This window comes from Vicia villosa, linkage group LG7, assembly GCF_029867415.1.
Source record: "Vicia villosa cultivar HV-30 ecotype Madison, WI linkage group LG7, Vvil1.0, whole genome shotgun sequence".
Classification (NCBI taxonomy): domain Eukaryota; kingdom Viridiplantae; phylum Streptophyta; class Magnoliopsida; order Fabales; family Fabaceae; genus Vicia; species Vicia villosa.
This window is the reverse complement of record NC_081186.1, coordinates 80,488,216-80,500,096: the sequence shown is the minus strand read 5'-3', so window position 1 is coordinate 80,500,096 and position 11,881 is coordinate 80,488,216. Positions and strand designations below refer to the sequence as shown.

At 35.4% G+C, this 11,881-nt stretch overlaps 1 protein-coding gene across 1 annotated transcript; it reads left to right on the top strand.

Annotated features, from left to right (window-relative positions):
• The first annotated feature begins 5,448 nt into the window (after positions 1–5,448).
• On the top strand, positions 5,449–5,820 carry LOC131619455 (uncharacterized mitochondrial protein AtMg00820-like). Its single transcript, XM_058890546.1, has one exon. It carries the CDS (start codon positions 5,449–5,451, stop codon positions 5,818–5,820), a length of 372 nt encoding a protein of 123 aa, XP_058746529.1.
• The last annotated feature ends 6,061 nt before the right edge of the window (positions 5,821–11,881 follow it).

Genomic DNA, 11,881 nt, shown 5'->3' with positions numbered 1-11,881 from the left:
GTACAAGTTGACGATTCATGCCTCTGGCATAGAAGATTTGGCCACTTCAACACACATGCCTTAAAGTTGTTACATGAGAAGAACATGATGAGAGATCTTCCAAGCATAAAGGAGAAATATGAAGTGTGTGAAAGGTGTCTCCTCGGTAAGCAACACCTATTTCCATTTTCAACAGGTAGAGCATGGATAGCGAAAGAACTGTTGGAGCTGATACATACCGACGTATGTGGACTGATGAGGACGACATCACATGAGAACAACAGGTACTTTATACTCTTTATTGACGACTTCTCTAGAATTACATGGGTCTATTTCCTAAAAGAAAAATCAGAAGTCTTTGGAGTATTCAAAAAATTCAAGGCCCTTGCAGAAAATCAAAGTGGAAACGGATAAAAGTACTAAGAAGTGATCATGGCAAAGAGTACACCTCTCACGAGTTTGATAGATTTTGCGAGGATGAAGGCATCGAGCGATAACTTACAGTTGCATATTCACCTCAACAAAATGGTGTGTCCGAAAGAAAGAATCTCACATTTATAGAGATGGCTAGATCGATGCTCAAGGAGAAGGGATTGCCTAACACATTCTAGGCTGAAGCAGTATACACTGTTGTTTACATACTCAATAGATGTCCAACTAAGGCAGTACAAGATAAGACTCCAATTGAAGCCTGGAACAGGAAGAAGCAATCAGCAAAGCACCTAAGGGTCTTTGGATCTATATGCTACATTCATATTCCAGACGTGAAGAGGCATAAGCTTGAAGACAAGACTATACGAGGTATCTTCCTGGGGTATAGCAAAATCTCTAAGGGCTACCGTGTCTAAAACTTGCAAACTAAAAAACTCATCATTATTCGAGATGTTGAAGTTGATGAGAATGCTTCTTGGAATCGGGATGAAGAAAAAGTGGGGAAGAACATCCTTATACCAGCTCAACTACCTCAAGAAGAACCCGGGGATGAAGAATCAGGTGAACCTCTTTCGCCTCAACCACAACAACAAGAACAAGAATTATCATCACCAAAGTCTACTCCAAGACGAGTAAGATCTTTGGTGGACATATATGAAATCTACAACATGGCCATACTTGAATCTGGAAGCTTTGAAGAAGCATCAAGGAGGAAGTATGGGTCAAGGCAATGGAAGAAGAGATAAAGATGATCGAGAAAAACAACACATGGGAGTTAGTAAATCGTCCCCATGGAAAAGATATCATTGGGGTTAAGTGGGTCTATAAGACAAAGCTCGGCCCTGATGGCACCATACAAAAACACAAGGCGAGGCTAGTAGCTAAGGGTTACTCACAACAACCTGTGATTGACTACAATGAGACATTTGCACCAGCAGCTCGTCTTGATACCATAAGAGCTCTAATAGCTCTTACGACACAAAAAGATGGAGTATCCATCAACTAGATGTCAAATCTTCCTTCCTTAATGGAGTCCTTGAAGAAGAGATCTATGTGGAGCAGCCACAAGGATTCATATCAGAAGGTGAAGAAAGCAAAGTGTTAAGATTAAAGAAAAGCACATTATGGTTTGAAGCAAGCACCTCAAGCATGGTATAGCAGAATCGATCAGTATTTCATGGATTTGGGATTCAGGAGGAGCAAGAGTGAGCCTACAATTTACATCAAGTCCCAAGGTCAGTACACTCTCTTAGCCTCTCTCTATATGTAGATGACCTTATATACACGGGAAACAATACTGAGATGATGATGGAGTTTAAAGAAGACATGGTGAAGACCTTTGAGATGACCGACCTTGGTTTAATGAGTTACTTCCTCGGTATAAAGGTAAGTCAAAGAACAGAAGGGATGTCCATCTCGCATAAGAAATTCACAAAATGCTTACTTAAGAAATTCAATATGTACGGTTGCAAACGTGTCGCTACTCCACTCATAACAAATGAGAAACTACAGAAGAATGATGGAGCACCAGAAGCTGATGCATCCAAATACAGAAGTCTAATTGGAAGTCTTCTATATTTAATAGCTACATGGCCAGACATAATATATGCTACAAGTCTTCTATCAAGATTCATGCAAAGCCCAAGTAAAATACACTTTGGAGCATGAAAAATAATTTTGAGTTATCTACAAGGAACAAAAGAATTCGGTATATGGTACACTACCGAAACCAACTCAGAATTACTTGGCTACACCGAAAGTGATTGGGCGGGCAGGTTCGCTAGATGACATGAAGAGCACCTCTGGCTATGCTTTCTCTCTAGGATCGAGAATTTTTTCTTGGGCGTGAAAGAAGCAAGCTACAGTTGCATAATCAACAGCAGAAACAAAGTATGTGGCAGCTGCTGAAGCAACGAGTCAAGCTATATGGCTTTGCAGAATATTCGAAGACATTGGAGAAAAACAAGATGAGCCTACTAAGGAGATGGTAATGATGATATACACTATAATATGATTTAAATATTTTTTTTATATTTCAAAAAATCTTTCCTATTTTATGGAATTGTAGAAATAAAATAGGGTTAACTATGTTTATGATCCCTATAAATAACCCAAAATCTAGTTTTAGTCTCTATAAAATTATTTTTAAAGAATGGTCCTTATAAAGTTTTCCGTCTCCAATTTTGGTCCCGGCCGTCAAATTTCATTAACGGAAGCTGACGTGGCACGCCACATAGAAGACAGCTTGGCAAACATTTTAAAACGCAACAGATTAAGGGGGTTTTAAACCTCCTCCAAAAACCCAAAAAAATAATTAATAAAGCATTAAATAGACATAAAAATGGGTGAAAGTTTATCTAGAGGTAAGTGACTTGTTTTGATAAAAATAAATGTGGAAGTATTTTTCTATATGCTCACATGTTAATCATTTAGCTTTGGTTACACAATCATTCTAATGAAATGTTTATCATAACTAATTGTTTCATATTTTAAACCACATGTAGCAATTAAAACTAATTTCACTTTGAATTATATAAAATAGATACAATAGGGAGACGCACGACAAGGTTGAGTGCTCGAAAAAGTGGCAAAGCAGTAGACCGTTGCTGTCTTACATTTAATACTTTATTAATTTTTTTGGGTATTTTTAGAGGGGGTTTAAAACTGTCTTACATTTAATACTTTATTAATTTAATTCCACGAAGCGGACCGTTTTATAAAACATGATTGTATAAGTAACTTGACAAGTACCTGTTTATAACCTCCTCTTCTAACAACCTCCAAGTAAAACTTGAACAAGTCTAAGGATGTTTCTTGGAGACTTGGACATTTAAACTGTCAAGTAGAATTGAAACATATATGTGTGACTTTTTATACTAAACATATAAAGAGAGACAATAACAAACCATTTCAGTTATGCGATTGCGATTAGACTACTGGCGCAATCCTCAATATAAAGAAGAGAGTAACCATAAATCTGTTAGCACTAATGAAGATGAGAATGCCCTGATGGTGAATGCAACTAATCGTTTTGAGCCCAAGGGTAAGAATCCTCATTACAAGAATCCTCCTCGCCAGTGCACTTTTTGTCATAGGACTGGTCATACTGTTGATTTTTGCTATCAAAAGCATGGCCGCCCTAATTTCAATAAGAACAAAGCACAGGCCAATGCCTCTACTACTCAGGCTTCTGATGCTGATCACACACCTGTCACTTCAGCATCCACTTCTGCTGATCCTAATACCAACATTTCTCAAGCTCAATATGATCAATTGATTGGTTTACTCCAGCAAATCAATTTGATTCCTTCCACCAGTTCCACTAAGAATGCTTCAGTTTCCACTTTGATGACTGATTCTACTCATAATGCAGAACCTTCAGGTATTGTATGTAATAACTTTCATTCCTCAGCTCGAGCCAATTATTGGATACTTGATTCTGGTGCCAATGACCATGTGTGTTCTTCTTTAGCTCTCTTTACTTCCATTCATAGTATCAATCCTATTTACATTACTCTTCCTAATGGCAATTCTATTTGTGTTACACAAGCTGGTCATGTTCATTTTTCACCTACTCTCTATTTGGAGGATGTGCTATACTCCAATGAATTTCACCTCAATCTGATTTCTATTTCCAAATTGTATCGATCATTACATTGCCAAGTTAAAATTTCTAATCACACATGTTTTATACAGGATATGAACAACCTGAAGATGATTGGTTTGGGTAGACAGATTGGAGGCTTATATAGACTACAAGTTGATGCTTGTCCTCTTGATGATGCCACTTCATGCACCAGCTTACCCAATCCTCATTCCACCAGTGTCAATACCATCTTACCAAGTAATGCCCTATGGCATTTTCGTTTAGGTCATGTTTCTAATCAGAACCTTAGTCATTTGTCTTTGTTATACCCTAGTATATATTTTGATTCTAAAGCCACATGTGACATTTGCCACTTAGCTAGACAAAAGAAACTTCCATTTCCTCACAACTCTAGTATTGCAAACTCTAAATTTGAGATACTACACCTAGATATATGAGGTCCATTGTCTGTACCATTTGTTCAGAATTACAAATATTTTCTTACTATTCTTGATGATTTTACTCGATTTGTATGGATTGTTCTTATCAAAACAAAATCTGAGGTGGCTGCCAAAATCCAACAGTTTGTTAAAATGATCCAAAACCAGCATAACAATACTCCAAAAATTTTAAGAACTGATAATGGCCCTGAATTTGCACTATCCTCATTCTATGCTACTCATGGTATTAACCACCAAAAGTCATGTGTTGAAACCCCCTAACAAAATGGGAGGGTGGAAAGAAAACACAACCATCTTCTTAATGTTGGTAGAGCACTATTGTACCAATCCAAATTGCCAAAACCCTATTGGTCATATGCCCTATTGTATGCTACCTTTATTATCAACAGAGTCCCATCCACAATATTGAACCATAAATCACCTTACCAAATCTTTCATAACACACTTCTTGATATCAACTCATTCAAAGTTTTTGGCTCACTTTGCTATGCCTCTAGTCTAAGTGTCCACAAAACCAAATTAGATCAAAAGGCCAGAAAATCTCTTTTTTTAGGATATCCTCCTCACATGAAGGGTTACATTCTTCTAAATTTAACCACTAAAGAAGTGTTCACCTCAAGACATGTCTCTTTTCATGAACACATACTCCCATAGACTCCTTCCCCAAGCCAATCTTGGACATACTACCCTAGTTCTTCACATGACCAATCTACCATTCAACCATCTACCACACCTTCACCAGTTTCTACACACTCATCTATATTTGATGTTCCTAATACTGATGATCAATCATCTTCTCCACCTGACAATTCCATACCTGTCACATCATCTCCACCCAGCATTTCCCCACCTATACCTACTCGTGCATAAACAAGAGTTTCTCACAAGCCATCTTACTTGCAGCACTATGTCTGCTCCCAATCTGGAAGCTCCAAATCATCTACTAAAGGTATGCCATATCCTATATCAGATTACCTCTCTTATTCTAATATGTCCATGCCTCATTGTCATTATTCTCTGTCTATCGCATCTACTACTGGACCTAAATCTTACAATGAGGCCTGCAAGTATGATTGTTGGAACAAGGCTATGCAATTGGAATTGTCTGCCCTTGAGAAAACAGGTACTTGGCTTATTGTGGACCTGCCTCCAAACATCAAACCAAATGGCGGTAGATGGGTCTATAAGATCAAACACCATCCTGATGGAACTATTGAGAGGTTCAAAGCAAGATTAGTTGCTAAGAGATACAATCAAATTGAAGGTCTAGACTACTTTGAAACATATTCACCTGTTGCCAAAATGACCATAATCAGAACTGTCATTGCTCTTGCAACCATCAACAATTGGCACCTTCACTAATTGGATGTCAACAATGCATTTCTCCATGGGCAACTTCAAGAGGATGTGTATATGACTCTTCCACCAGGTGTTACAGTTACCAAACCTAATCAGGTTTGCAAACTTGTTAAGTCACTATATGGCCTTAAGCAGGCTAGCAGAAAATGGCATGAGAGGTTAACAACTTTCCTTATCCAACATCATTTTCAACAAGCCACTACTGATGTTTCCTTGTTCATCAAGCAAACCTAACATACATTCACCATCATGTTGGTATATGTCGATGATGTCATTTTAGTTGGGAACTCCTTACAGGAAATGCAAGGCATCAAGGAGAAGTTACACCATGAATTCCAAATCAAGGACCTCGGGCAGTTGAAATATTTCCTTAGAATTGAGGTAGCTCACTCAAAGCTTGGAATCTCTCTTTGTCAAAGGAAATATTGCCTTGATCTCTTAATGGATTCTACTTTATTATCTGCTAAGCCTGTATCTACTCCCTCTGATCCATCTTCTAAAATTCATCAAGATTCCAATGGTCCATACCATGACATTCCCTCTTATAGAAGACTTGTTGGGAGACTTCTCTATCTTAATGTCACCAGACCTGACATAACCTTTTGTACTCAGCAGCTTAGTCAGTTTTTGTCAGCACCCTCTATCAACCATTTCAATGCAGCCACTAGAGTGTTAAGATATTTGAAGTCATGTCCTGGGAGGGGTATATTCCTACCAAGAGATTCTCAGCTAACTCTGCAAGGCTACTCAGATGCAGACTGGACTGGATGTTCAGACACTAGAAGATCCATTTCTGGTTAGTGTTTTTTTCTTGGAAGATCACTTATTTCATGGAGGACTAAGAAACAATTAACTATTTCAAGATCTTCAAGTGAGGCAGAATATCGGGCACTAGCAGCTGCTACTTGTGAGTTGCAATGGATTACATACTTGCTTAAGGATCTACGTGTTGAATGCCAAAGGATGCCAGTATTATATTGCGACAATCAGAATGCTTTACACATTGCTGCCAATCCTGTGTTTCATGAAAGGACCAAGCACTTGGAAATAGACTACCACATTGTGAGAGAAAATATGTTGAATGGATTGATGAAACCATTGCCATGCACGTCAAAGGATCAGCTTGCAGACTTCTTCACTAATCCATTATTGCCTCAACCTTTCAATAGCCTGCTATCCAAGTTAATGATGCTTGATATCTATCAGCCATCAACTTGTGGGAGGGTGTCACAAGATGAGGTTACTTCACAAGCAAGCAATAATGGAGATACAAGTGACAAGGGTGTAACCACCTAACTGAAAGTTAGTTACACAGTTAGAAGTTAGTTAGGGCATTGATCTTGTATATACATTACATAGTAGCTATTATGCACATTCACTATTGCATATATAAACACTTTGTAACAGATCTTTATCCCTTAATGAAGATAGATACTCTTTCTTTCAATTCATAATAACTGACAAATTATTCCATCCTTTAACAGCCGTGTGCAGGATTGCTTTGCCATTTATGTCCTGACGACAAGCTTTTAATCGGGCACATTCGTGCTTGAGGAATATTTGATATCCATTAGCTCCCCTTGGAACACCTCGCGACTTCTTCTTTTCTTTGTCATTGGAGGGTGCTTGTAGAAGCCTTTCATGTAATGCTGTATTGGTAAAAAATATTTGTTGGAAGTTGGAACCTCATTTATTTCAATTTAATATAAAAAAGAAACAAGTTAAAATAAGCAGAAATTAGTCTTTTATTTTAACCTTTGGTGGCGTCAGTTGCAGTTTGAGTTGCACGGAACCTGTAGAAGTAAATTTTCTCAAATTTGTATAGAAGATTTGCATAGAGCTTTTTAATTTGAGATGCTAACTTTGCATTGTGTCCTTCCAGTTTTAAAGCAGAAACAACTTCACCCCATTGCTGCTGTTGTTTACCAACCTAGAAACATTCAATAGAATCAGTCCATACAATTTGAACGTCCAAGACATATTAAGTCATGCATTTATGAGAAATGAACACATAAATAAATAGAATCATGTTAAAAAAGGTTCTGCAATGCAAACTGTTTTAAAACGTGATTGTATAAGTAACTTGACAAGTACCTGTTTATAACCTCCTGTTCTAACAACCTCCAAGTATAACTTGAACAAGTCTAGGATGTTTCTTGGACATTTAAACTGTCAAGTAGAATTGAAACATATATGAGTGACTTTTTATACTAAACATATAAAGAGAGACAATAACAAACCATTTCAGTTATGCGATTGCGATTAGACTACCGGCGCAATCGTCAATATAAAGAAAAAAGCACGAAAGGGAAAAAAAGACATGAGTTTGATGCATGCATGCAATTTTTAGGTTAAGAGAAGTAAAGAAAATGGCAAGAATATGTATTCAGAAACACTGACATGAGAGTGAGTCCAGAGGAGTTTAACAAGTCGGTGAGTTTGACATAGAAAGTCTCTATCTCTTCCGGAAAACAATATTGTTTCTCGCCGTCGCCGGACACATTAACATTGGTGAGTTGTGTTTGTGACTGTGATGATGGACCTATCATCTTCACCACCTCATCATTGCATTCCATGTTTTAGTTTCTTGTTCTGGTAGACTTGATGAAATGGAGAAAGAGTATTAACTCTCATACACTGGAAAAGTAAAAGCATACTTGAATTCGTTACTCTCTTGACACCTATGCACACTCCCCATACACGTGTCAGTCTTCTTTTATTTTTTACCCTTTTTTATTTGATATAAATTATCAATTGATTAATTTATATGCTTATATTTGCCATAATTTTTCCAAATATGAAGAAAAACCATATATACTCATTTTATGAGACAGAAACAATCGTGAGAATATAACTTGAATTTCATAGAGCTTGGCAAGAGCTAGTTGAGTTTAGTTTGATGATATGTCATAGAATTTTATATTTACTAAAGTATAAAGTTGTAATAGTTTTAAAGTTGGATACCGTGTTTAAAAAAACTAATCACACGGTTAAATAAATTTTAACATAATATTTCAAAAAGAATATGAAATTCACAATTATATAAATACTTTTAAATTATTGTTAAATTTTTAATAAAAATAATTTGTAGCATTATCTTATTATAAATTTATAAATCCACATTTTCAAATAGAATTCATACCCATGTTTTTTTATATATTTTTCAAACTAACCTAATTAAGTGCTAGCGTCAATTTTTCAGGGCATGTGTACAACACTTTAGTGGTGGTGTCAACTCATCAATTACATGTGTAGAACACCATACTGGTGGCGCCAATTCGATTGGCTACTAAGTGTTGGATGCTTTTTTAGTTTAAATAGAGGCGTTTCCTACCATTTACTCCACAACTCTTTTCATATTCTTCTTATTTTTTCTTAACTAGCTATATCTTGATTGTTATAAGAAATGAACATGGGTAGAACACCTTACCAAAAAGGCACATCTAAGTCGTTTCCAAATTGAATTACTTTTCTCAACAACGGATATAATTATGATTCAACAAGGAAATATAATTATCCGATAAAAGGATGCCCCTCCACCAAACTGAATCACTTTTTCAACAACGGATATATTGCCTATGAGCACTTTCCTCTTCACATTGTCGTATTTAGAAGTAATAATACTCCGCCAAAAAACCTCTTCATAAGACAAAATCCTCCACTTCTATTTGTTAAGTAACGCTATTTTCAACTACAATAAATTTCTCATTTGTCTGAATCTCCCTAAAATGAATGGAAATTCATTTTAATTGATGATAATTTTGGAGCCTCATTTCTTAAATGTGTTATAGTGTTTGCGTAGGTTTTTTTAAATCTTTGGGCCTCAAGTTCTTTTTTGTTAAAAAAAAAAGTATTGAGCTTGATCAGTGCATTTTAATGCACATTCCTCTATGTTTGTACTTATACATTACCATGGTTTGCTTCTTTTTTTTTTTTTGTATTTTATAATATGTTATATTTTAATCTATTTTTATTGTTATTTGATTTTCGTATTTAATTTTCAGGTTAAACATTATGCGCGAAAACGATCATAACTTGAGCTCTGAGAATTCGATCGACGCATTCTAGTTATCTTCAGAAAGCTAAGAGAAAGAGCTACATTTCCCGTGTTGGAGTCGAAGTCAGATTCAGAACACATATTTACGATAATTGCGTTTGAAGTTGCAGCAATAATTTTTTTATTTAGTTTTGGGTCATTTGTATTGGGTTGGGTTATGTTTTGACCCAGTTGGGTTGTAAACGGGTTGTCTTGTATTTCCCTAATATCCTAGCATCTGAAAACACTATTCACAATTTATTTTTCTGAGAGCTTGAGACGTTGATCATGAAGAACTAAGTCCAATGGTTGATCTACTATTCATGTTCCACCAAATCTTTGAGGTTTTATAATTTTAATCCCACTTCTTTTCCCTTTCAATAATATTCTATATATGTTGCATGCTTAATTCGATTCATACATAATATTATTGATTTAATTGAATTAGTTTATGTTCCTTGATCTGTTTTGTGATTTAACGTTGCTTTATCGTTATCTTGCGTATGTCAAATCATGTTTGCTTAATTCATCAGTGCTGAATTTGTTTGCTTAATTCGGATAATAGGAATATAAACTGTATAATATCAATTTCGCTTGTTATTATTGCTGTAATCGAATAGGGGATATAATTTGCTTGGGGATTATATTTATAATTACCAATGATAAGTGGGGAATCCGAACAGTAGAACAGTTTGTTTTTTAATCACTTTTCAGAATCATGTAATTGCATTTCTTTATTAAATCAATCCTAAACCAAAAACCCCCATTAATCGTTAATGTAATTAGTTAATAAGAATAAGAATGTTTGCGATACGACTCGAGCCATTGTCGATATACTACGTTTTGCAAAATAGGAGTACTCGTCTTTTATCCGCGCGCGACAGCGGATCAAATTGGTGTCGTTGCCGAGGATTCTTGTTGTTATTAACTAATTTTAGAGTCATATGTATATGGTTATTGCTAGCATTTTCTTGTCTTTTTTGTTGTGTTTGTTGATTTTCAAGGTTGCAATACTAGTTACAGACAGATGTAAGTTTTCAAGCCTATTAGATATGTTTTGAAACCTAGTGTTTCGATTTGCTCCGATATTTTTTCAAAAAATCAGAAGAAAAAAATCGAGGAACAGTACTCCTTTAGAATAGAATTCTAAAAGATTTCGATCCTAAAAATCCCAAATTTCTCTTTTTTCTATTTTTTTAATTAATTTTTTTACTGTTTTCGTAGTGTCAAAAAATTCCAAAAAAATTCTCAACATTTTTATTTGTCTTCATTAGATTAAATTTCGTGCTTTTGTTTTTTTTAATCATATTTGTTCTTTCGTGTAAAAAAATGGGAGACTCATTGGATCAGTTGGCTTTTCTTATTAATTTGATGGAAGCAAGAGAAAATCAATCATGCTATCAAAATCATATTCCACTTGCGATTTGCAATATTTGTTCTTTAAATTTTCATGGTAATGATGCATGTCTTATGTTATTAGATACTAATTTTTGTGGTGAAGCCCAAATGGTAGGTGATCTTCAAGGACAATACTCATATATTGAAGAGCAGACTATTTGGCCATATCAACAATTTCAACAAAATGCATCATTGAAAGCTGACACATAATCATATTTGAAAGAAATTATCAAACAAATAGCTGAAAATAATAAGCAAATAACTGAAAATAATTTGCAATTTCAACAACATATGCAATCTATGTTTTCAGTTAAAAAGTCTAAGGTGAACAAATAATCTCAAGCGTCCATCAAATTCAAGAGAACACGATGTTTCATGATGATGTACAACTTGTTGCATCATTAGAGTTAACACGATGTGATACAAGTCCTGATGAATTTTTAGGTGAGCCCGTTAAAACAATGTTTGTTTCATATGATGAACTCATAGTAAGAAACAAAAATTCAAGTGAATGCATGAAAGAGATTATGCCACAAAATTTCTTGAAATATGATTTGGATGAATTATATACTTCTCTTAAAGTAGATAACTCTCTTGAAATTTTTGCTTGTGAATGTGGTGTTTGTAATG

Coding starts and splice junctions, on each gene's coding strand:
- LOC131619455 (XM_058890546.1), top strand. CDS start 5,449: ATGTCCATGCCTCATTGTCATTATTCTCTGTCTATCGCATCTACTACT.